The following is a 26400-nucleotide window of genomic DNA, read 5'->3' on the forward strand; positions in this document are numbered from 1 at the left end:
AGAGTCTCGTAAGTGCAAAGTTCTACAATTTATTAATTATACAGTACATTGAACCTTTATTTCCTCGATTTCCGGTCCCATTTCGCAGCAGCCTCCAGAACAAGGGATGCTAAGTCCTTGATCTCCTTGTTTTGCACAGAGTTATTATCGCTCAATTCCCTCACTCGTTTCATTATTATATCTGTTTCGATGAGTTTTGCAGCGACGTCTTTCGTACTTTTCATCATATTTAACACAATTTTGATACCCCTAAGTTGTAAGTCATTGTCTGGATTATTGAGTAAAAGGTGTAGGAATGTCCGCCAAAAATCCCAGCTGAGTAATTTTTCGCAAGTCTCTTTGCTGGCTGCCGTTAGTATTGCTAACGTTTCAGCAGCTGCTTTCTTTGTACGCTCATCTTCGCTGTGCGCCACAGACCAAGTCATAAGATCCTTAAATTGATAAGATCTCTGCTCAACATACTGAATAGCAACTTCACGGCATAATACCAAATTGTTTATGAGTTCTGCGCACGCGTACGCGTAGCGTTTACGATTATAATATATTTTTTTTTTATATATAATAGAAATCACATTTTGTGATATATAGTTGCTGAAATTTTTTAATCCTGAGTCGTTGAATATATGTACTCGCATACTATTGTTGACAGCAGCTAGATTGCACAAAGCTGTTAGAGCCTCGCATATCAAGTTAGAGCCTCGGTTCAAGAGATTTGTGATCGGCTGTACAACATCCATCATTAAATCATCTGCTGGAAATGCAACCTCAGGAGGTAACGTGAGTGCCAGATGGACTAAGACTTGCGAAGCTATCTTCTTTCCCTTATTGTCTGTGTCATCTAGCGCTAACGACAACAATGCCTTCGTACCGCCTTGTTGAACAACTGTTTTTGTCATGATCTGTAATAAAAATGTGAAAGATAATATTTAAATTATGTAATTTATATCTATATATAGTGAGTGCAGAATATTAATCGATAGCAATTAACAATTATGTAATAAAAAAACCTTAAATCAATTTTTTAAATCATGTGGAGCATTTTGAAAAATAAAAACTGTTACTAATATATCCAGTACAAAAATTATGTTACAATTTTCATATTTTCTGGACCAAATATGTCTTGCAAGTTGATGAACTTTTGTTAATAGTTATGTATATTTACCGTGGCAATAAGATTTGGGTCCTCACGACGACCTTGTGCAATTTCATGTAAGCGCTCCTTTACGGATTGAATAACTTCGTTATTTGGATCAGATGAAACAATAATCTCCGCGTCTCGATATGCCTCGTCGAATCTTTTTAACCCTTCCAGTGCTTGGCAGTCTTTAATAACTTCCTCGTAATTGTCCAGCATTAAATAAGCGACAGCTCGATTTTTGTAGCACACTCCTTTTTCAGCGTTGTTCTCTATTCCTAGTTTCAGTGCGTTTGTATAGTGACTTGCGGCGTCTGACCAATTGCCTTTGTTAAACTCTTCGTTACCTTTCTCTTTCCATTCCTGTGGATTTATAACTCTTGCCATGGTGGAATATCTCTAAAACACAAAATATATGATGCATTATATAGTTTTAATATATATGTAGGAAGACTCTCTGTGATATTTTATATTTCATCTCAAATGTAAAAAGCACAGAGTATAAAACTGTTTCTAAGTAATTGTATGCAAGTATGAAACATTAAAATAGATCGAAAATAAACTTGCAGTTAAAAACAACAATGCAATTTCTAGTGTGAGATCTGCAAATAAATTGTAAACAACAGTTGCCAACATTTTTATATTAGAGAGCTAATTTTCGCTAGCATTGAAAGACAGGTTTATTGTCCATCAATCATCTTCCACATAAGCAGGAGTATTGGAATTAAATTAAGACTGAATAATACTTCCCCCTCCCGCGACCCGCTGACTTTAATTCAATTATTGTCGATCGCAAAAGTTCGAGTTTAGATTGGCAATGGTTTTGATGACACTACATTCAAATATTTTATTTCGTAAAAGTTAGGGACGATTTTCTCTCTTTCTAGCGTCAGGAATTTAAATTCTTTGATGAAAATGTGTCTGGGAAAGGCGTGCGAATTACGTGAGACGCATGAGGAATTTATTTGAGTAATGATAAATCTCGACATTTTCGTATAAGGGCATTTAACTTGCCGTCAATCGTGTATTTGTTTTTCGGTTTATGTATACATCCAGTTTCTTTGGTCTTTTTAAGCCAGTTCGTGACGTGTTTCTTGTAAACAGACCGGTGGCATAAGGGTAAGCATAAGAAAATGATGAGTGGAGCAACAATAATTTTGGATTCGTAAGAGGTCACAATCGACTAGATAAATATTACAGCACACTAAAGTTAATTTTTTAGTTACATAAGAGGGGAAACATTATTAGCGTATAGAAGAACGTTAGATCTAGAATCTATTATAAAATTACGGTTTATTATAAAATTAGGGTGCTATGTCATTCGGCGTTGCTCTTTTTTCATGTAACATGTAGCCCCTTAACCCCCTTGCACAATAGGCGATAGCGATAGCGATAGCGACAGCGACAAAGTTGCCGATAAAGGTAAAGCTATAGCATTGAGACACGGCTTTCGATAAATTGAAAATTTTGTCGCTATCGCTATCGCTATCCCTATCCCTGTCGTTATCGCCTTGCATTGTGTAAGGGGTTTTCAATTCGTCGTATAACATGAGATGTTTCTAAACGTAGGATTATGTGTTAATGTCCTAATTGCAACTCATTCAGAAAAACTCGTGTACTGTTTAATAGCTCTACGATGGAATTACTGACTCGTTTGATTCAACCGTTTCACTTGGGTGTCAATACAGTAGCGTGATCGAGCGGAGAAACATTACGCCCTACTTGTTTCGACAATTTGTTGAGATATTTTCAGGTGAAGAGTAATAACCTCACGTTTGTTACGAATACCTTTTTATTAGGTCACGTCACACGCGGCAAGCTTTCAATCAGATCGTCGGCGAAACGGAACAGAATGTAGATCCTTTATCTGTCGGATAACTTTCCTTTTGTTCTCTCGTGTCGCTCGAGCACTCTTAAACTTCCTGTACTCGTTCTATGATTGTTTACGATCGTAGGACTTTTCAAGGAGTAATTTAAACCACGGTAAGCATTGTCCGTGGGGATTATCCGAAAGGAGCATCGTGAGTCGTCTCGCTAGAATAGAATTTCATTCTGATTGGCTTTTCGTAACCACGTGACCTGCCTAACTAATAAAGGCACAACGTTGCGCGTCATGTGACTTTCTCTAGAAATCGTACGAGGTTCTTTTCAAACCGCGTGTATGTATTTCTTTTAAGGCTGCGGTCCACTTGACGCTACAAATATACTTTGGAGCGTTCTTCTTCTCCTTCTTTCTTCATTGAAAGAAAAGAGAAGAGGAATGCTTCGAAGCATTTGTAGCGTCAAGTGGACCGCAGCCTAAATTGCATGCGTTTTCTTTTCCTATTAGATGCACCAAGTGCGATTGTCAAGGGTAGGTATATAGCAAGAGAGATTTTACAAGTAGTGCAACGAGGAAAAATTGAAATCTCAGCAGAACAATCTGACTGCTAAACAAAAAATTATGGAGATTTTTAAGAGAGTGCATAGACTTGTGCGGCAAGCAAATCTGAAGAATGACATTAAAAAAAAATAATTCGGACGAAAGGAGCACCAACGGCGAGGAATTTCCGTTAGATTCAGACGACGATCAAGACGTAATTCGGTTTTAACATAAATTTTTTGTATTAAGCGGTCTGATAGATCATGGCATAGTTTCTTTGTAAACTTTTTGAATTTTTGCAATATCTTCAAAATTGAAGAAAATATAGTACACGAAAGTGTGCTGTGACGTCATACTTTATATAAGAAATGACGTCATACCTTTTGAAGTTGCCGTCATCAAAGAAACTTTAGCAAGCTATAACTTTCTCAAATTTAGGTTTTTTTTTTAAATTCAAAAAGTACTAAAAATCGGCTTAGATTCTCTACATTAATTATGGATACTGCTTAATAAAAAAAAAAAATGTTAAAACCGAATTAAGGACTGACGTGTTAGAAATTTGTAACTTGATTAATGCTCGATCGTTCTTACGAATAATGTATATCTTTCAGCTTCTTGACTTGGAAACCAGATTGCAGAATGTCAATTTCGAAGATCCGAATGAGCTCTGGTCAGCCTTATCCGAAGCAGAGAGGCAAGAATTTGAGGCGCTGATAAAAAATGGAGAGGCGGAAAAGTTGCTGCCCAAGTGGGTACCGTGGTGAACTTGCCGTGTGGAAAGAAAATTAATTCAGCCTGTTAAAGAGGACATTAAGAATGCCTATAGCGATTTAAAATATCCCGCCTTGATAGACGTACCGTTATTTAACGATGTGCAGGTTGGTAATAAGTTCATATACTCAAAATAATATAAGGCAATTTTTGGCGTGACTCTGGTATAAGCAACCAAAGGGTACCAAACTGCACCAGAACCAATAGCAGCCACGGATAGCAACTTTGGTATATGTACCAAACCATACCAAACGATCGCCAAAAATCGCCTATAATTAATAAAATGGTTACTACAATTAAACGTTATTATTTGTGTTTAGAAAGCATCCCCTTGCGTACACTTTAACGTGACAAATGTGATATACGCTTACGCATATATTGCTCTTTACTACATTGAAGATTATTTGAACTGTGCCGAGGAGGCTGCTTGTGTTTTTCTGACTATATAGCGAAAATATGAGGGATAATAAGGTCTTCAAAGATGCGGACACGACAATTGAATCCGTTATGGAAAACATAAAAAGCGTTAGTGCAAGAAAAATATTTTTAGAGTGCATTAAAAGTACAATAAACGTCGTGGACATACAACGATAGGCCTTTATCTTCTTCGCGATTTCTTTAATATTTTTAGACGGAAAAAATATATATAGATAGAAAATTACACTTATAGACGGAAAGTTTGACAAAGTGGGCGATTATTGTTGAAACTTGTAATCGAGTAATTTATTATTTATTATGTTTTATATTCTTTAACACTAAATTAAAATATGTAAGAACGCTGATAATAAGAAATAATACAATCGTGTTATTTCGTATACAATCGTATTATTTTATTGTATTTCGGATTGAAATATAATAAATCGGCTTTTCAAATAATAAATTTCTCCACCATTGTAAGGAATAAGATTAATTTTCATAACTGTAATAAAATGTATCGTGTTTTATATGGTAATTAAAAAACAGATATCAATAAAGTTTTGAAACAGTATAAGAACAAAAAATGAACATTCGGAATAAATGTTCTTTTTATTTGCTTTTTATTTATTTTAGTCACTGCACATTTGATATTTAAATTAATGTGCTAGCAGAAATAATTACAGTTAATTCGTTCTTAATATTTATTTGTATGAATTAATGCTACTGCAGTATAGAGAGATGGCAAAGATTGCATAAATCTATAGATTAAAACTCAGATTTCGAGCTAGAAATTTAATGTCAAATTGAGAACAGCGCGATTTAGTAGATCTTATACCTATATGTGTATCTTATTTATTATATCATTTAATTTCACCAAAATTGTATTCCGACCTAAACCTATGTTGTTTAAATTTATGTAATTTTCTATTAATATCTATGGTGACTATTATTTAAATTTTTTCGGCGAATTGGAGGACAATTTTTCTTCGCACAAATACTAACAGTAAGTAAAAAGTTATTATTTACTACACATTTTAATATTGCATATATTCTTGCTACCTTGTATTAAGAAATGTTTTCAGGGATATTATTAAATAACTTGACTTAAATAATTAAGATTAATTTAATTTTCTGCTGCGTTTATTTAATTCACAAACATTTAATTAATTTATTTCAGGTCTGTCGATAATGTATCAAGTATTAACGAGATTAATACTCTCAAGATTTCCATATTATTTCCATATTATTTTATGCGCCTATTTTTGCCTTTAATTCTTCTAGTGCTTTCTGGGCCCATTCGTTTAGTTCCTCCTGAAATACACAATATATTTTCCTTAGTAAACGTGACAATATAATAATAGTGCTTAAACTTTAAGATGACAGAAATAATTTGTGACGCTATTATTGTTTAAAAATGTTATATTGCACTAAATATAAAAATTTAGGTTTCTTCCCTTCATGTTTTGCTAACTTGCTATGCATAACTTCAAAAATATAACACAAGATTTAAAAATTTAAAAGAATAAAAATATGAAATATATCGAGCATCGTGAAATGCATGATAGTTTAAAGGATATGTGCTAATAAAAATAATTATCACATCTTTTATTCTGTGTCACATATTTTGATAAATATCACTTGAAAGTAAAAACTAACAAAAAAACATTTTAAATATTATATTTACGTGTAAGAATATAAATAATGCATGCTTTTATAAATTGTTTTAATTTTGTTGTAAATTTGTACTGTCACTAATAATAAATAACAAGTCATAAACTAATACATAAAGAATTTCGTATTCCGCGTAAAAAAATTTGCTTGCATACCTTTGTAGAAAATTATATATGACTGACAGGTAAAAATGTAACAAGTTAAAATGGCCAATCAAATAAATTCATATGCGATATTCTATACATACGCGAAATTATATCATCTTATTTTAATTATTATTTAGAGTAATATTAAAAAAATTTATCGTACCCAAGAAGGAGCAGGTTCAGCTTTAGCCCAAGGTTCTGCATTAATAGCCGGGATATTAACTGCGACCAAGATCGCAATTAAAGCGAATAATAAAATTACAGCTTTCATGTTCGCTTTCTCGTAGTAATAAAGAGTAAAATGTATTATTCTTATACGTCTCGCTGCGTATATTTCGCGACTGACATACTTGATTTCGTGGTCTAACTAATTTATAGAGAAACTTGTATCTATACATTGGCGATAAAAGTATATCAAGAACATAAAATAGAAAACATACACTTTTTATTTTTTCAGTTTACGACGAAATTTATCAAGCATCGTGAGACGCGTGATAGTTTAAAAAATATGCGACCATATAAAGATGATTATCACAATTTTTATTACTACAGAGTACCTACACCAGTAAAGAGATTTGCAATATTACTGCGTGTTGAACATGTGTCAAACTACAAACATATTTTTAATTTATAATAAACCTGAATTTTATAATATCGTTCCGTTTCTATTCAAAATTATCTTTTAATCTGGATTTCAGAAATAGAAATTTATAATCATTGTGTTTACAGAAATAATGTCTTTTGCCACATTTCGTTTGCACTTATATTATACAATTGTTTGTTACAAATTTAAATATTCTTTTCAAATATACATATATATTTTTTATTTATATTTGCATACATAGATACATATATTTTAATTCTTCTATTTTTTTTTTAAGATTTGCTATATTATTTCTCTAATCTATATATTATTTTAATAATTTATTAATCTACAGAATTATATTTATTGTAATATCTGAATATCTGTATGTATAATAGGATTGCTTTACCTTTCCAAAGGTACATTTTTTGCATTAAAACATAATTTTTCTTTAACAAAATCATTTAAGTTTTAACGCGAAATATTTATTTTACTTTGTTGAATGTAAAATTGTCTATGGAATAGGTGAGATGATTGGATCAACAAGAAATTAATTTAATTTGCAGGTGCATATTTATTTGGAATTAACACGTTTATTTTTACAAACATTACGCCAATAATGTATTACAATGACATTAGTGAAATCTCATTGTTTTCTTAGATTTTTTATTAAACAAATATTTTTCCACTTTGTGCTTAACATAATCTACTGGTGCATGATAAGACCCAGTTTTTCGTATTTCGTATTCATTTTGAGTTTTTCCTACAATATAAACATAAATTTCTTAATAAATTTATTAATTGACTTATTGATATATGTAAATTGTAGATTAATATAAAAATAATATCAAAAAAGTTTCAAAAAATTATGTCATGTTACAAATCTGACTTTCTTTTGTTATAATCTTTCAAATATATTACAAAATAAGGAATTTACAAGATTAAACATGACTCGATGATAAAGCTGCGTTAAAAACACATTAAGTATTATATTTTTGTGTAAAGATATAAACAAATCTTGGCAATTGTATATTCAATTTGTAAATTATTTTAATTACTTATTTTTCCCAACAATGGGCAATAAACAATGAATATTGATTAAGTCATAAATTTATAAAGTATAAAAAAATTTATTTGATTATCTTTATACACTGTGAAATATAGACAACTAAATAAATGAGTACTAAACAATATTTTTAAGATATGTAGTCAAAGCAGTTCAAGTTAAAGAAGTTAGAATACTGTACCTTAAATCTTATTTAGCCATAGTTTCACTAGCTGCGGCCGCACCTTTGGCAAAAGCTTCGGCAAAAGGCTTAGCAAAAGCCTCGGCAAAAGCTTCAGCTACAGCACTAGGGTTGGCGAGAGCCTCGGCAAAAGCCTCGGCCAAAGGCTCGGCAAAGCCATGAGCAAAAGCTTCGGCAAAAGGTTCAGCCTTAGACTCGGCCTTAGCATCAGCAAAAGCATTAGATTCTGGAGAAGCTTCCGCAGCTGGATCGGCCATAGGTCCTCCATTAGTCGGGATGATAATTGCGACAAGGAGCGCAAGTCCGAATAAGAAAATTACAGTCTTCATTTCTTCGCTTGAAATTACTGCGTTATATTACGTAACATTTAGTGTCTTCCCATAGCTGATGACTGACAATTTATACAAAAAATTGTGCTCTGCTATCGACATAATAAAATATATCGAAAATATAAAATGGTAATGTGCTTTAATGACTCATTGTAAGTATTTTTCTTAAAATCGCGCTTCGTAATATCCTCATGATATCAATATCTTCAAACGATTATTTTTATAGATGAATGTGTTTAGAAACATGTTAAAAATATTTCAGAAAGAAAATTACATAAAAATTTAATATAATTTATTAATGAATATTACAAAAAAATCATTTAAATAATTATTAAAAAATATGTTTGTAACTATGTCGTAGAGAGAATCTATCGAAGTTTTATTTCTACTGCTAAATATCAATATAAAAGTAATAAAAGTATCGATTATATGGATTTTTACGCTTTATATGCGTATTGATATGGAAGTATGCAAGATTATTTTATAGCGATTCTAACTTTGTTGCGTCAGAAAAAAAATGTTTAAAAATTTTATATGCACGTCGTGCAGCACGTTTCATGATTTAATATTATCATTTTGTTGACAAAATGTAGCGATATAGAAATCGTGACCAAATAAAATGAAACAGCACGAACAGGTCCGAACGGTTCGAATCTCCAGATAAATCTGACAAGCGATGATAAATCAATAAATCCATATGTCCTGTTGTCAAGGGACGCGCTTCGGCTTGAAGCTACTCGTGAGCGAAGTTCAGGTTTCTCGTGAGCGAAGTTCAGCACGCAACGGGTGTCCCAGCACGGCCGCAACAATATATATATATGAAAGATATATATATATTTTTTTAATTCTTCTATTTTTTCTAAAGATTTGCTACATTATTTCTCTAATCTATATATTATTTTAATAATTTATTAAACTACAGAATGATATTTATTGTAATATCTGTATGTATAATAGGATTGCTTTACCTTTCTAAAGCAACATTTTTTGCATTAAAAGATAATTTTTCTTTAACAAAATCATTTAAGTTTCAACGCGAAATATTTATTTTACTTTGTTGCATGTAAAATTGTCTATGGAGTAGGTGAGATGGTTGATCAACAAGAAATTAATTTAATTTGCTGCTGTATTTATTTGGAATTAACACGTTTATTTTTACAAACATAACGCCAATAATGTATTACAATGACATTAGTGAAATCTCATTGTTTTTTTTTAGATTTTTTATTAAACAAATGTTTTTCCACTTTGTGCTTAACATAATCTACTGGTGATAAGATCCAGTTTTTCGTATTCACCTTGAGTTTTTCCTACAATATAAACATAGATTTCTTAATAAATTTATTAATTGACCATATTGATATGTAAATTGTAGATTAATATAAAAATAATATCAAAAAAGTTTTAAAGAATTATGTCATGTTAGGTACAAATCTGACTTTCTTTTGTTATAATTTTTCAAATATATTACATAATAAGGAATTTAAAAGATTAAACATAACTCAATGATAAAGCTGCGTTAAAAACACATTAAGTATTATATTTTTGTGTAAAGATATAAACAAATCTTGGCAATTGTATATTCAATTTGTAAATTATTTTAATTATTTATTTTTCCCAACAATGGGCAATAAACGATAAATATTGATTAAGTCATAAATTTATAAAGTATAAAAAATTTATTTGCTTATCTTTACACTGTGAAATGTAAACAACTATATAAATGAGTAATAAACAATATTTTTAAGATATGTAGTCAAATCAGTTTAAGTTATAAAGGGGTTAGAATACTGTACCTTAAATCTTATTTAGGGCACTACGAAAAGCTGCAGTAGCTGCGGCCGCAGCTGCGGCAAAAGCTTCGGCAAGAGGCTCAGCAAAACCATGAGCTAAAGCATTAGATTCTGGAGAAGCTTCCGCAGCTGGATCGGCCATAGGTCCTCCATTAGTCGGGATGATAATTGCGACAAGGAGCGCAAGTCCGAATAAGAAAATTACAGTCTTCATTTCTTCGCTTGAAATTACTGCGTTATATTACGTAACGTTTAGTGTCTTTCCATAGCTGACTGACAATTTATACAAAAAATTGTGCTCTGCTATCGACATAATAAAATATATCGAAAATATAAAATGGTAATGTGCTTTAATGACTCATTGTAAGTATTTTTCTTAAAATCGCGCTTCGTAATATTCTCATGATATCAATATCTTCAAACGATTATTTTTATAGATGAATGTGTTTAGAAACATGTTAAAAATATTTCAGAAAGAGAATTACATAAAAGTTTAATATAATTTATTAATGAATATTACAAAAAAATCATTTGAATAATTAAAAAATATGTTTGTAACTATGTCATATAGAGAGAATCTATCAAAGTTTTATTTCTACTGATAGTTAACGTATTGTTATAAAAAAGGAATTTTGTTTGCATGCCGTTATCGTTGAGTTGCAACTGTCGAGAGTGCGAATTTTCTGAACAGAAAACCGTAGAAATGGACGATGAGTGAGTAAATTAAATATTTACGAATGCAAAATTTGCATATTTTGCATTAGTCATTTATAACCCTTTTCACCTATCCGCATTTTTTCATGTTATTTTATTTACCATTAAAATATCATATCAGAGATAAGTTTTATTATGTACATCATACATATTTATTTATTTGTTTGTTCTTTAACATTTTATTAATTTTACGCTTGCTCATGCAATTTTATATTTCAAGCGATATATCGGTAATAATAAAATGAGTCACGAGTTATCACGTCGCGGTCGTATAAATAATATTTACACAAAAAACGTATGCTGTACATAAAAATTCGTGCAACACGTATATCAGTTTTTCCAACTAAGAACGACAGAACAATTGGCGCAAGAATCTTATTATGAAACTCAGCAACTTATTTAAATTTGTCACAACTATTTGGCTGTTAGTATATAACGATCACAAAATCCACACCGGATAAATTTGATCCAGATTTTACCGTGTAAGTTGTTAATTTAAGTAATTTTATCATAATTTTATTATAATTATATAATAATGATATATTAATCAATTTTATAAAAATCAAAACTTAATTTTTCTTTTGTCATTTTGTTCGCTTGAGATACCTAATTCACGCCTAGATTTGTATACGATCATCGCAATATAAAACTATCTGTCGCAAAATAATCAATGAAATAATATTGACGTATAATACTTTATTATTAAAGTATTTGCTTTTGCCAACACAATACTTGCAATAAAGTATTGTTCTTTTAAAATTATTGTGTTGCGCTAATTTTAAAAAATTTTTTAAAGTGTGACAACTATATTATATCAATTCACTTTAAAATATTCATACATTATCTATGCGGCATCTGTAATACGTTATTAAATGACAATTTTATCAAATAATAATTTATGAGAATCATGAGTATCTTATAAATCGATATTGTTTCTATAATAATACGAAAACTACCAAGCGATACTACCAACGATAAAAACTATATCTATCTGTAGACGCCATAAACTCCATTACGATACAATTATGCCATGCTAAGTGAAGCTTTAATATGTATAAGATCGTGCAGAGCGCATTTAGTTACACGCAATTAGTATGACTCTTTGGCGCAAGCGTTCTTTTACAGATTTTAGTAAAAAAAAAACGATATTTTTTAAAATCTCTATTTATTTACGTATCGCGTTCTCTACCGTATTCGCCCACTGTACGTAAATTTATTGCAAACTTATATTCTGCAAACGTGTGTATTATCACGACGCACGTTGCGTTTCCCGTTTTACTCATTGACGGAGAATTAACGCCGCAGGTATACCGCTCGTTTAGATGCACCATGTATTCAGCTGTATCGTTGAAATTTTTAAATGTTAATGGCATCTTCCCCTTCGGCTACGGCAAATAATGCACCGATGGAAATAATGCTAAAAAATTTGCCCTTTTCATTGACTTATACAATAAAGCAACGTACAGTTCTACATTGGAAAGAAATTTTATTTTATGCGTCGTAAAATCGCGTCTGGTACCATGCTATCATCGTCAAACCATAAATTATGGCGTGTCCGTAGTGCATTAGTGATAAATGATAATTATATCTTTGTAGTGATCCTAGTTCTAGACCTTCGCCCGGCCCACGTATGCCATAGTCATAAATGATTTCAGCGAGCTTGGCTCACCGATCTCATCTCGTTGTGATTATGCGTCTACAAATCACCTTATGTGACAACAATGCTAATATTAGAATTATTAGCGACTATTTAAGTAAATTGAAAAATAAAATTCCGTACGGCAAAGCATAATTTAAAGATATATAGTGCACAATATCGAACGTATTGTATTACTGCTGATATCAATTATGTTATTATATTGTGAGATAATTTTACAAATTCTACAAATCGTCAAAGCATTAATTTTAAGGTTTTATTAATCTTATTAGCTTTATTGGTTCATTTATAACGGAAATAAAATATCCTTGTTCATACAGGAAATTTGTAGAAGAAAATCGCAGAAGACATTAATCAAGTGCAATAAAGTCTTATCTTCAACTTCCTTGATGTGATAAACTATTTTTACTCATTTTTTTAATGAACAATGAACTTTATTAGATTGACAATCAACGTTTAATCAATAAATTTTGCTTTAGTAGAAAAATAAATAATAAAGAATTACGTAAGTATAATTTCTCCTTGTATCAATAACTATAAGTCATTGCAAATCTTATTTTATCTGATCTTGTATGAACACCTCACAGGAAATTTCTTAAAACTCTTTAAGGTAGCAGATAATGATAAACTATCATAGAAGAGAATTAATTTGATCTTTATCTTGCAAATAAATAATAAATCACAGTTGTCCATGAAATCTTTCGCACATACATATATACAATTACACATGCATCTAACAATTTAAAAAACTTTTATTATACATATATATAGCGTGTATATTTTATATATAATGTGTATACATAAATTTATGTATAATTAATTGTAATATATGTATATAATTTATCGATTTCTTTTTTTTTTAACTTTTGTTCATTGTACATTGTCCGTCAACGATTCCATTCCTAAAGTAAGGGGAGAAGAGCCTAGAGACGCTATTGGTTACTTCTATTAAAATCACTAGAACTTCTATGTTCCTTCCTTACCTCAGGAAAGAAATCGTTGACGCGAAATGTGCATTCCTGTATTATATGAAATATTATAAGAACGAAAAATTATATATATATGGACGCCCGAAAATACAGGCCATCAATGATAAAATTGATATGGAAATTGCTCGAATTAGCGTAGTAACAGGAGGAGGATTTGAAGTTTCTGCGGAACGTGATACGCTTGAAATGTTTACACGGAACGACGATGCTGCGGACGGTTAATATTAATTTAACGGATCACGTTGTGCGAAACATTCGCGAGATCATGGGATTAGTTCACAACTAGTTTGGAACTGGTCGCTCTATCTCCTGCAGCGTTCGTCCGCTCCGTGGATTAACGAAACACAGAAAAATGAAGTTCTTTCCTTTCTATTCAACGAAAGCGCCTTTTTCTATTGCGATGCGACTATTTCGGAACAAAATCAGAAAATCTTATAAAGTTGACAAATTTCTGTTTAAAATTACAACTCTTACTTAAATTAACCCTTTCATTCCTACTGTAATAATATGATTACGTATTATAAATTGTGAAATAAAGTATTATTTCACAATTGGTCTATATTTCTTCATTTCACACAGAGTGTATTGCCTTTTTTCAAATAATTTCTTCATATATAAGTTTGTGTTAGAAAACACGTGAGAGTTCTATCGAGAATTACATTGACACATTGTCAGTAATCGTATACACGTTTTGCGACAGATAAATTTGCCGATCAGACCCTCGTATGATCTTTAGATTTGCTATAAATTTATTTTCGCCATGACTCGCATCGATGGAACATCGAGGTGTCGATGCTCGAGAGACGCGATACGCCTAGATGTCGATTTGATCCCGGCGTCCTCGTTTCGCCGGAGTTCTATCCTGACAACTTGGTAAGTGGCGTACAACGTACAACTGGCATATAGCTTTACGTCATCCCTCATGCCCCACCCCCCCCTATTCCCCAGAATGTGTCTGCACACCCACGTATTCCCCGCGCCTTCTTTTCTTTACATTCTGCGCGCATCTTTGCGTATCGCAAAGGGCAGAAACTCGCGAGGAAGGTAAGTCGCAAATCTCACGAATGCGACTGTGAATTCAGAGTCGTTGCGACGATAAAGCTCTATCAAATGAATAAATTCAATAAAGTAGAAAATAATTGATTCCACTATAGACAAACTATAAAATTTAATTCAAGACCGATACGAGTCTAAAGCGTGTATGTACGCGCAATGGTACGCGCCTTCTTTTCCCTACATGCGTTTCTAACGATTTGCCATTTGACAAGAACATCACTTCTCAGTTGATGTTTCGAAACCGACGAAGGTTTTATTTCTGGTGATTATCGTACGGATATTATGAGAGATTCACTTTCGAGGAATTGATAAGAAAGTTTGCCTTCAAGGGCTATCTTAACTTTCAATAAATCGTTCCGCGATATTGTAAACGGATGTTCGCGCTAACGATGATAAGGAAGATGCGGTAGGATTAAGTACATTAATGCACCGCGGCAATATATAATGTAAAAAAATAACGTCCGGGTATATGTCAATTAGCTCTAGTGTATTGAAAATGCCCCACGCTTTCGCCGCATAAATCTAAACGACTTTGATCTATCGGAAGAAAGTAATAATTAGCGAAACACGGAAACCTGCCGGGATCCCCCGTACGGAACATTTTCTTGACGTGTTGCCGCGTCATTAGTGTCGTAAACTTGCTCGTCATATCAACTGCATTCCTCATCATTGCGGAACATATGGACGATACTCGATGGCTATCCAGCTCTTATTGATATCAGCGAGATATTCTTATCTCGCTGATGAAATTTTATGCAGTAGGTACCCATGTTATATGTGAGCACATATTGACGCTCGATTGATATTAATTCCTCGAGAATTTGCAGAACAACTGAAAGGAAAATAAAATAAGAAACGTATTGCTACCTAGGTTTATTAATAGAAAGATTGCAGTCATAAGTTTGGTATATTAAAAGTTATTGAGCATTGCTTATACACACACATCGGATCTTTAATTTCATACTTTTTCTACGAAAGAGTCAATTCTGAATAAATAGAAATTTCCATATGTAACATTTTTTATGAAGCTACTCGTTTATGTTTCAAGGAAGTATCGATCACAATGCAGTGGAAGAAGAAAAAGCGGAGGCGAGAGGAGAGAAAGAAATTACCGCGTTCCGCGTTCTAGTGCCTGATCAAAAAGAGCCGATTTAGCACGGCGGGGCAAAATTTGAAGAAAACACGAAGCGGAACGCGTTGACGCCGAGCAACCGGAGGCAAGGATGCGCAAGCATCCGTGAGCATCATTGTTATTCCACGGCTTAAGCGTGGGAAGCGAATACCTTCACGCTCTAGCGAATACCCACAGAGTTCTCCCCTTTCACGGACATAATCGCTCCCTGGTTTTACCATGCCTCGTATAACGTTCGAAGTAGCTTCGAAATAATTATCTCTGAGACATTCGAATCTGCGCACCAAAAATATCTGAAATCCAAAATGCTGGTGTTGCCAAAATGCTGGATTATATTAATTACGAAAAAAATGATGTGAACCAATGATTATTATTCTTATTAATAAGTGCATTCTAGAGAAAAGACTAGATATTCGGACAATCATATAACATGAATTCAAACTTGTACGCTGCTCAAACTATGCGAAATATATGCAACGTGTTTCGGGAGAATAACGTTAATGAGCGCACAGTCCAAAAATGGTTCATCGAATTTTTTACCGGGAAGGCGATACTTCAGGCTATTCAACGGGACATCGTCCAGTTTCTCGAAAGTAAAAACCGGGACATTTAGAAACAAAGCATTTATGGTTCAAAAAACTTTGGAAACAATATATTAATTCAAACGGAAAACGCTTTGAATACATTATATTCACACACTAAAAATAATGGACTGTTTGGTTTTAAAATCTGACATTTTTGCATTAATCCAATTCTACATCGTACCACGTTAATGATGTTTGTCGACTATTTGTTGACTGAAACAATGATGTAATTTTTCATGTTTAGAGCCGCAAGAATATCTTTTGTGTGAGGATATATATCTAATGGAAAATTATTTCCTCGTAATAAATTTTTACGATTTTACGGAGTATTTTTACTTTGTGTAAAAAAAAGATTAATATCTCGAAAGATGATACTCTATCGGTTGTTGCAAGTTTGTGTAAATAACTATATTGACGATATCAATAATTGTGAGACGTCATCGTATCTTAACGATAAACGATAATCTACAAAATCAATTGGCTATTAGTCATTTGTCTATTAGTCACTCTAAATCCGAGATAAATCTCAATTATAATTATAACTATAATTAAATAATTTAATTATAATTTAATTAATTAGTATCTTATTTCGTGTTTTTCTGACCAACGAAATAATTGATCAATCAAATCCACGATTGATTTATTCACCTTAAAGGAACTTTCTCGCAAATCGATTGGACGGTCACAAAAGTTGATCGTTTCATTAAGAAAAGTTGAACGCACGGATGCTTTGAATTGATCGGTCAATAGGTGTATAAATGAAATTGAATAGTTCCGAATGAGAAAGATTCCGCACAAAGAATTCGTCGTGAAGGACAGAGAGATAAATTAAGCGTTCGCCATAGCTTACGTGCTACGTAATACCTTACTTTCACATAATTTTTTTTTTAGCTTTATTTACGAGAAGTTCATAGAGCGGTAATTGATTTCGCAGTTTTCATGAAAACTTTAATCGGATAAAATATAATATCGGGAATTTGTTAGTTAAGTTGTGCGCACGCCACAGATAAGATATAGAGGATTTTTAAAAAACTTTTGTTACATCTTCTAATTAATAATATATCGACGATATCTCGCTTGTTGTTCGATTGGTATATTCTGCGGCTTTTATTATAATTGCGGTCCCAAGAAGCGATCAAGGTGACACCATCTTGCGCTGACCTAACGGTCGGGCAGTTTTCTCGCTTGAATGCGCAAAAAATGTGGATGCTACGGTAACGTGTACTCTTTACAATGTTAACTATAATTCGTAACTGAACTTAAAATGTTTACCCGCGCGCCAGTCGAGCGACGTCACGCTTAGTCGCCCGTGAAAACGGCTGCTTAAAAGTGCTAAGAATGTATCTTTGAATTTCGTTTCAAAATTTATACGTACAAATATAAATGCGCAACAACAAAATTTATTAAATATAGGCGCATGCTTATTCATATTATGTTTAATATATGGATTTTAATTCATTATACGAGTAAAAATTGATTTGTCAACGACATATTTCTAAATCTTTTTTCTCCTGTACGATAGAAATCATAGTTGCAACAAGGGGATGGTAAATCTCTGATAATCTATTTTTTCGTACCTTAATCGCGTTGCTGAAATGATAGATAGCATTGAGAGAAACCGATGCTTGCGATAATGCAACATTTATCGCAGTTAACTAAATGGTGAAAATCAGTGATAACGTTGAAAAGTGTATCCAGATTTCTTCAAGTATTGCAACAGTTGTTAGTTCGACGTATCTCACGACGCATCGAAGATGGCAAAACTTGGTCGCCTCTTTGAGATCATCACCCTTGCAGTTCTAATTTCTTTTCTTTACTCAGGTATGCGTATAAAATTTCCATAGTTTATTCGATCGTATTAATAATTTTGTAATTAACAAAAAATTTTAACCGTTTTAATGCCAAAATGCGCGCGTCTCCAATTTCATATTGAAAAATGTCAACGAGCACATAGTCGGATTTCTTCTATTTCATATAAAAGCTTGAGGTGGACTAAACGAGCGTGAAAGAGCTCAAAGTAACCAATTTGCTTCAATGAGTGAATTATGCCACCGTATTGATGGTTTATTTGTATTTGTTAGTTTGCGCTTAGTTATAATACAATTTGAGAAATTTGCCAATAAACATTATCGCTTCTTTCATGTTTCGTTATTAACATTGTTATTCAACAGCTATATGTATATGGGGCATTCCATGCCAATTCGCAAGGGGTCAAACTTCGATCTTTTTATTTTTGATGGCCGCTCGTTTTTTAACAGTCTTTACGAGTATTAGACCCCTGTTAAATCGTTTCTATAATAAATGTAGCGTTTCCGAAATAGAGCCTGCGCAAAATGAGGACTGCAAAATTTTCAATGAATTTTTTCGCCTATTAGACAACGTCTAAGAAAAAAATTCATTGAACATAAAATACGCTATTTAGATCATAGTTTAAAAAAAAATTATCCCAAATTTTTATAATAATGATTTTAAACTAATAAAGTAAAAAAACACACAAAAATTTGAATATCTCAAAAACCCCATTTTCTATTTTTTTGAAATTTATAGGGAATATTCTAGGGAGTATTAGAAGAATTTTAAGACTAGTTGGAAGTTGCGCAGAATTTTTGGGAATTTTTTATAAATTTTTTTGTGAGGCAGTAGTAATATTTGACTCACAAAAGTGTAGTTAAAAACGCGTTTCAGACAATTCTGAATCGATTTAGATATACTTTTTTACTAAAGCATGATGAAGATCTCGGCATAGCACACGACAATTGCGATGAATAGTGTGGGAAAGGCGAAAAAAATAGATTTATGAGGAAGTTTAATTCAATAAGTACATTTGTTTAAGAACATATTATTTATAATTTTATTATTTCGTGCTCAGTATAATCATTCGAAAATGAGTAATCTTTAACAATTAATTCATAATTTTTGGTATGACTTGGTATGACGCAGTGGACATGTTGAGTCTGAGGTATTCTTTTTGTTTGATCGTATCGACCTGTCAAAAATTCGGCGGCAATTTCATAATTTTTTTTTTGTCCCAATACTTAATTGCCGCCGAATTTTGACAGGTCGGTACGATCAAACAAAAAGAATACCTCAGACTCAACGTGTCCACTGCGTCATACCAAGTCATACCAAAAATTATAAATTAATTGTTGAAGATTACTCATTGATTATACTCTCGAATGATTATACTGAGCACAAAATAATAAAATTATAAATAATATGTTCTTAAACAAATGTACTTATTGAATTAAACTTCTTCATAAATCAATTTTTTGTCTTTCCCACACTATTCATCGCAATTGTCGTGTGCTATGCCGAGATCTTCATCATGCTTTAGTAAAAAAGTATATCTAAATCGATTCAGAATTGTCTGAAACGCGTTTTTAACTACACTTTTGTAAGTCAAATATTACTACTGCCTCACACAAAAATTTATAAAAAATTCCCAAAAATTCTGCGCAACTTCCAACTAGTTTTAAAATTTTTCTAATACTCTCTAGAATATTCCCTATAAATTTCAAAAAAATAGAAAATGGGGTTTTTGAGATATTCAAATTTTTGTGTTTTTTTACTTTATTAGTTTAAAATCATTAATATAAAAATTTGGAATAATTTTTTTTTAAACTATGATCTAAATAGCGTATTTTATGTTCAATGAATTTTTTTCTTAGACGTTGTCTAATAAGCGAAAAAATTCATTGAAAATTTTGCAGTCCTTATTTTGCGCAGGCTCTATTTCGGAAACGCTACATTTATTATAGAAACGATTTAACAGGGGTCTAATACTTGTAAAGACCTGTTAAAAAACGAGCGGCCATCAAAAATAAAAAGGTCGAAGTTTGACCCCTTGCGAATTGGCGTGGAATGCCCCATATATATAATTAATTAAAATAATATTATTTAATTTCAACATAAGTAATATAAAAGTATTTTCGATAATTCGTTATTCAAATTATCAAAAATCCGATCTTTTCAAAGGAAATGCATTGAGATGTTATCAGTGCAACTCACTTGAAGACAAGGCCTGTGCAGACGGACCATTGTCAGACTCAATGATTATGGAATGTAAGCCACCGCCCACTACGACTACGACCACCACGACGACGATTACTCCAAAGCCGACCACTACGACTACGACCACCACGACTACGACTACTCCAAAGCCGACCACTACAACGGGCACCCCGCAGACGACCTTGCCAACAAGCACCCCGCAACGACCTTGCCAACAAGCACCCCGCAGACGACCTGTCAACAAGCACCCGCAAACGACCTTGCCAACAAGCACCCGCAGACGACCTTGCCAACAAGCACCCCGCAGACGACCTTGTCCACAAGCACCCCGCAGACGACCTTGTCAACAAGCAACCCGCAAACGACCTTGCCAACAAGCACCCCGCAGACGACCTTGTCAACAAGCACCCCGCAGACGACCTTGTCAACAAGCACCCCGCAAACGACCTTGCCAACAAGCACCCCGCAGACGACCTGTCAACAAGCACCCCGCAGACGACCTTGTCAACAAGCACCCCCGCAGACGACCTTGTCAACAAGCACCCCGCAAACGACCTTGCCAACAAGCACCCGCAGACGACCTTGTCAACAAGCACCCCGCAGACGACCTTGTCAACAAGCACCCCGCAGACGACCTTGTCAACAAGCACCCCGCAGACGACCTTGTCAACAAGCACCCCGCAAACGACCTTGCAACAAGCACCCCGCAGACGACCTTGTCAACAAGCACCCCGCAGACGACCTTGTCACAAGCACCCCGCAGACGACCTTGCCAACAAGCCCCCGCAGAACGACCTTGTCAACAAGCACCCCGCAGACGACCTTGTCAACAAGCACCCCGCAGACGACCTTGTCAACAAGCACCCGCAGACGACCTTGTCAACAAGCACCCCGCAGACGACCTTGTCAACAAGCACCCCGCAGACGACCTTGCCAACAAGCACCCGCAGACGACCTTGTCAACAAGCACCCCGCAGACGACCTTGTCAACAAGCACCCCGCAGACGACCTTGTCAACAAGCACCCCGCAAACGACCTTGTCAACAAGCACCCCGCAGACGACCTTGTCAACAAGCACCCCGCAGACGACCTTGTCAACAAAGCACCCCGCACCCCGACGACCTTGTCAACAAGCACCCCGCAGACGACCTTGTCAACAAGCACCCCGCAGACGACCTTGCCAACAAGCACCCCGCAGACGACCTTGTCAACAAGCACCCCGCAGACGACCTTGTCAACAAGCACCCGCAGACGACCTTGTCAACAAGCACCCGCAGACGACCTTGTCAACAAGCACCCCGCAGACGACCTTGTCAACAAGAACCCGCAAACGACCTTGTCAACAAGCACCCCGCAGACGACCTTGTCAACAAGCACCCCGCAGACGACCTTGTCAACAAGCACCCCGCAGACGACCTTGTCAACAAGCACCCCGCAGACGACCTTGTCAACAAGCACCCCGCAGACGACCTTGTCAACAAGCACCCCGCAGACGACCTTGTCAACAAGCACCCGCAGACGACCTTGTCAACAAGCACCCGCAAACGACCTTGCAACAAGCACCCCGCAGACGACCTTGTCAACAAGCACCCCGCAAACGACCTTGCCAACAAGCACCCCGCAGACGACCTTGCCAACAAGCACCCCGCAGACGACCTTGTCAACAAGCACCCCGCAGACGACCTTGTCAACAAGCAACCCCCGCAACGACCTTGTCAACAAGCACCCCGCAGACGACCTTGTCAACAAGCACCCCGCAGACGACCTTGTCAACAAGCACCCCGCAGACGACCTTGTCAACAAGCACCCCGCAGACGACCTTGTCAACAAGCACCCCGCAGACGACCTTGTCAACAAGCACCCCGCAGACGACCTTGTCAACAAGCACCCCGCAAACGACCTTGCCAACAAGCACCCCGCAGACGACCTTGTCAACAAGCACCCCGCAAAACGACCTTGCCAACAAGCACCCCGCAGGCGACCTTGTCAACAAGCACTCCGCAGACGACCTTGTCAACAAGCACCCCGCAAACGACCTTGCCAACAAGCACCCCGCAGACGACCTTGTCAACAAGCACCCCGCAGACGACCTTGTTCAACAAGCACCCCGCAAACGACCTTGACGTCGACGGCACCCCGCAAACGACTACTCCAAGCCGACCACTACCACGGGCACCCGCAGACGACCTTGCCAACAAGCACCCCGCAGACGACCTTGCCAACAAGCACCCCGCAGACGACCTTGCCAACACAACGTCGACGGACACCCCGCAGACGACTACTCCAAAGCCGACCACTACGACGGGCACCCCGCAGACGACCTTGCCAACAAGCACCCCGCAGACGACCTTGCCAACAAGCACCCCGCAGACGACCTTGTCAACAAGCACCCCGCAGACGACCTTGCCAACAACAACGTCGACGGGCAAATCGGAGACGTCCGGTACATCGACGACAATCTCATCGTCTTTTAATTTTAATTTAAAAATTTTGTTAATTTAATTTTAATTTAAAAATTTTGTTAATTTTTATAATTTTTTTAAATTAAAATTTTTACAGTAATAATTATTTTGTTGTGTTTTGCTTCAAATTCCTTTATCATTAATACAAATTTTATGCAAAATATGCATTGTACACAATATTTATTAAATTTATTTTTTTTTAGTTGCGCTGAGTCGTAATAGACCACGAAGAAGCCTTTTTTCTCAACAAAATACACATAAAGTAATAGAATGGAATTGTGCTATAATTAAACATTGTAAGTATTTAAATAAATAAATGTAATTTAAAATATGTTGAATCTTGAATTTTCCCAAAAATATTTTTACAAATCATCAAAATATTAAAATGTTATGTAAAAGGTCTAACTTCTCTCTTTAGCCATTTATTATTATAAATATGAGAAAAATTATTGAGTCAATTATTCAATGTAAACTTAAAAAAATTTCTAGTCACTCTGATGTTAAAAAATGTATGAAATTAGTTAGCCTTCTTGTATAACATATATATATTATAGTATCTTTTTAATAATATTTTATATGTTATGTATTTTATATGTTACGTATTCTTTTTGCCTAATAGTAAAAATGAAAAAGATTGTTAGTAATAAATAATTTTTTTTCTAGATTACGGTAACAATACTGAGGCCACCGAACGTACTTGTGTTCTTTCCGACTACACATGTACTGAAAGTCCCAATCACAAATGTGAAATCAAAAAATGCAATTCAAATGAGTGTAATAATGCTAATGCGTTATCAATTAATATGGTAACTTCGACGTGGTTTATATTATCATGGACGACTGTGTTTATTCTTACGAGTTCTTATTAATTTTTAAGCTTAATTGAAGCGTTGTGATGCCATTTTGTCGTAAAATGTATTTTTTTTAAATCGAGACTCTTCCAGCTAGACTATCTGGCAAAATCTTCATGTTATGTTAAATAAATTTTTGTAAATAAAACAGATAAATCTCTTGTTTAAATTGTGGCTGCAAAATCAACAATATTGAAACGGCTGTGTGGTATAAACTTTCGCAGTTTGCAAAACTTAAGTGCCATTTACAAAAACTAAACAAAACGTTCTACCAATAAAAAACATGAATTAATAATTTATTATATTATATCAAAATTATATTATAGGTATATATTAATGAGAATCTTGCGACATTTTTGTATTGTATTATACATATTATCTATTACAGTACTATTAAAAAATTATCTACCAGACACTCTTAAAAATCATCATCCTGTCGCTACTTTCTTAATTTATCTGAAAAAGACGCGTCGAAGGAACTGGGTACCACTGCGAGCGTACTATAAACTTTTTATGGTACACTAGCGGACAACGATTCGTTTCCTGAGGGAAGAGGGAACATAGAAGTTATACCCATGGTTCCTCTATGTTTCCCCCTGTTCTCAGGGAATGAATCGTTGCCCGTCCGTGTACAACAATCATGTAACAGTGTAACTAATACGGTTTTAAAAGAACAGTTATATTTAGCGCATGAACAGACTTTTAAAGTTGCAAATTTCATCCTGATAAGCAAATATCGTGGAACAATTTATATAATAACCTTGCCAACGAGTATACTGTGACAGTTCTCGATTAGATATAGGTAAATCAAGGTGCAACGAAAATGCCAGGGCAAGATCGGTTCTTTGTGTTCACTATATTTTTGGTAGTTGTGTTTTCTATTTTTCACTCAGGTACGTAATATAAATTTTCGGCAATTTATTTGTTAACAGTTTTATAAATAATAGCAAAATATTTTCTAAAAAGTTAATTTACAAGAATTTTTGCTACTGTATATTTTTGATATTATATGTTAATACAATTTAAAATTTTAGGTCTTTTTAGTATTTTTTTTATATAATGAAATTAGTCTAGAAAATGTGGGTAATAATTAACAATTGCTATAGATTACGTAATGTTAATATTAAAAACTGAAGGATTAAATAATTTTAATTTCTAATAATTACATAATAAAAAAATTTGTTTCACCGTATAGTTACAGTTAATGTAATTTGAATGTAAACAATTGCTTTTCTAATTTTATTTTAATGAAGTCATTTTTAAAGATCTTTTTATTAGTTTATTGTTTTATTTATGTCTTTTATAAGGTGAGGCGTTTTTGGAGTGTTATAATTGCAATTCGGCGATCAGTGCAACCTGTGAAAACGAGCCAACCTCGGGGGAAGTAGTGTCATGTAGTCTGGATAATAACATATGTGTATCATATAATATCGGTAAGTATCTAAAATAAATAATCTTATGACTTTTAACACATTGGATCCTATATCCAGAATAACGTACATGGGTAATGTTGCAGGTTGTAGAGGCTTTAGTTTGTTCTATTCTTTATATATGCTATCATAATAATAAAAAAACTTATTTGAATTTTTTCTAATATTCGAGTTTTTTCTAATTTTCTTCCAGTAACTTGCAAAAACTCGCATATATAATTTTAATTCTAAGCAATTTTATAAAAAAATAGAATCTTTAACATTGTATGTATGTATGATGTATATATATGTAGTAAGAAACTTATTGTAATATAATAGTAAATCTTCTTTTTCCAGAATATGATGGCAGAAAACTCATCACACGTAGCTGCGGTTATCGCGACTTTTGTAAATATACTAATCCTAACGAAATCCAAAATTGTAAAGAATGCAACACAGACCTGTGTAAAGCTTGACACTAATGCGGTATCAACGAAAAGTCGTAAAACAGCTATTACTGTAAAATTGAAATTTTATTTTGAAAGCCACTGATTATAATAAGAATATGTAAAAACTACGTGTTTTGTTCATGCCTGTCTTTGTATTACACCTTTTGCCAAAATGTATGTAAGACGCACGAAATAATTTATTATTAATTCATCATGCGTAATGCTGTTTATCTCGCCGTGCAATTATTGTGATGAGCATTTTTTATGCGATTCCTGTGTATATTGTTTATAAATTCATATACATAACACATCGTTATAACTTTTATTCCTTGACTTCAGCACAATGTCCGGCGCAAATCGATAATCATTCTTTGTGCGCCGAATGAATATTCTCCGCGAAACTTGTATCTGCTTTAACGATGCTAATTCTGAAGATATTCAAGAATGTCCAGCTGACATTTATAAACGTGGCTATAAAATATTATAAGAATGTTAAATTTAAATTTAATTAAATCTTGTTTAACAATTTAATTTAATTTAGACCGTTTATTTAAATTGCACGCCAGATAAGAAACATCATAATTTTTTAAATATTAAATTAGAGAAGAGTGCACTGTCTTATCTTTTTTATC

General features: G+C 33.9%; 1 protein-coding gene, 5 long non-coding RNA genes and 1 pseudogene across 6 annotated transcripts; 3 read left to right on the forward strand and 4 right to left on the reverse strand.

The window, feature by feature from the left end:
- Window positions 1-9: 9 nt before the first annotated feature.
- Window positions 10-3281, reverse strand: LOC139820805 (protein unc-45 homolog B-like). The gene is made up of 3 exons (XM_071791337.1): window positions 2924-3281; window positions 1163-1534; window positions 10-899 (listed from the first exon to the last, which is right to left on the reverse strand). The coding sequence occupies exons 2-3, from the start codon at window positions 1520-1522 to the stop codon at window positions 57-59; spliced, it is 1203 nt and encodes a 400-aa protein (XP_071647438.1). The 5' UTR covers window positions 1523-1534; window positions 2924-3281; the 3' UTR covers window positions 10-56.
- LOC139820278 (uncharacterized) lies at window positions 2772-4875 on the forward strand (annotated as a pseudogene).
- A 922-nt stretch (window positions 4876-5797) lies between these two features.
- LOC139820026 (uncharacterized) lies at window positions 5798-6918 on the reverse strand. The gene is made up of 2 exons (XR_011733876.1): window positions 6666-6918; window positions 5798-5996 (listed from the first exon to the last, which is right to left on the reverse strand). It is a non-coding gene; the product is annotated as an uncharacterized lncRNA (long non-coding RNA).
- Window positions 6919-7639: 721 nt separating this feature from the next.
- LOC139820093 (uncharacterized) lies at window positions 7640-8939 on the reverse strand. The gene is made up of 2 exons (XR_011733900.1): window positions 8333-8939; window positions 7640-7848 (listed from the first exon to the last, which is right to left on the reverse strand). It is a non-coding gene; the product is annotated as an uncharacterized lncRNA (long non-coding RNA).
- Window positions 8940-9773: 834 nt separating this feature from the next.
- Window positions 9774-10718, reverse strand: LOC139820244 (uncharacterized). The gene is made up of 2 exons (XR_011733927.1): window positions 10458-10718; window positions 9774-9971 (listed from the first exon to the last, which is right to left on the reverse strand). It is a non-coding gene; the product is annotated as an uncharacterized lncRNA (long non-coding RNA).
- Window positions 10719-11416: 698 nt separating this feature from the next.
- On the forward strand, window positions 11417-13210 carry LOC139820248 (uncharacterized). Its single transcript, XR_011733931.1, has 2 exons — window positions 11417-11650; window positions 12765-13210. It is a non-coding gene; the product is annotated as an uncharacterized lncRNA (long non-coding RNA).
- Window positions 13211-24414: 11204 nt separating this feature from the next.
- Window positions 24415-26076, forward strand: LOC139820246 (uncharacterized). The gene is made up of 3 exons (XR_011733929.1): window positions 24415-24803; window positions 25218-25343; window positions 25677-26076. It is a non-coding gene; the product is annotated as an uncharacterized lncRNA (long non-coding RNA).
- Window positions 26077-26400: the final 324 nt, after the last annotated feature.

The sequence above is a fragment of the Temnothorax longispinosus genome, chromosome 10 (assembly GCF_030848805.1).
Source record: "Temnothorax longispinosus isolate EJ_2023e chromosome 10, Tlon_JGU_v1, whole genome shotgun sequence".
NCBI lineage: Eukaryota > Metazoa > Arthropoda > Insecta > Hymenoptera > Formicidae > Temnothorax > Temnothorax longispinosus.

Bases quoted from the DNA above. Each gene is read 5' to 3' on its own strand.
- LOC139820805 (XM_071791337.1), bottom strand. From the start codon at position 1,522: ATGGCAAGAGTTATAAATCCACAGGAATGGAAAGAGAAAGGTAACGAA. The intron at 900-1,162 runs GTAAATATACAT...TTTTTATTACAG, and splicing joins ACCCAAATCTTATTGCCACG to ATCATGACAAAAACAGTTGT.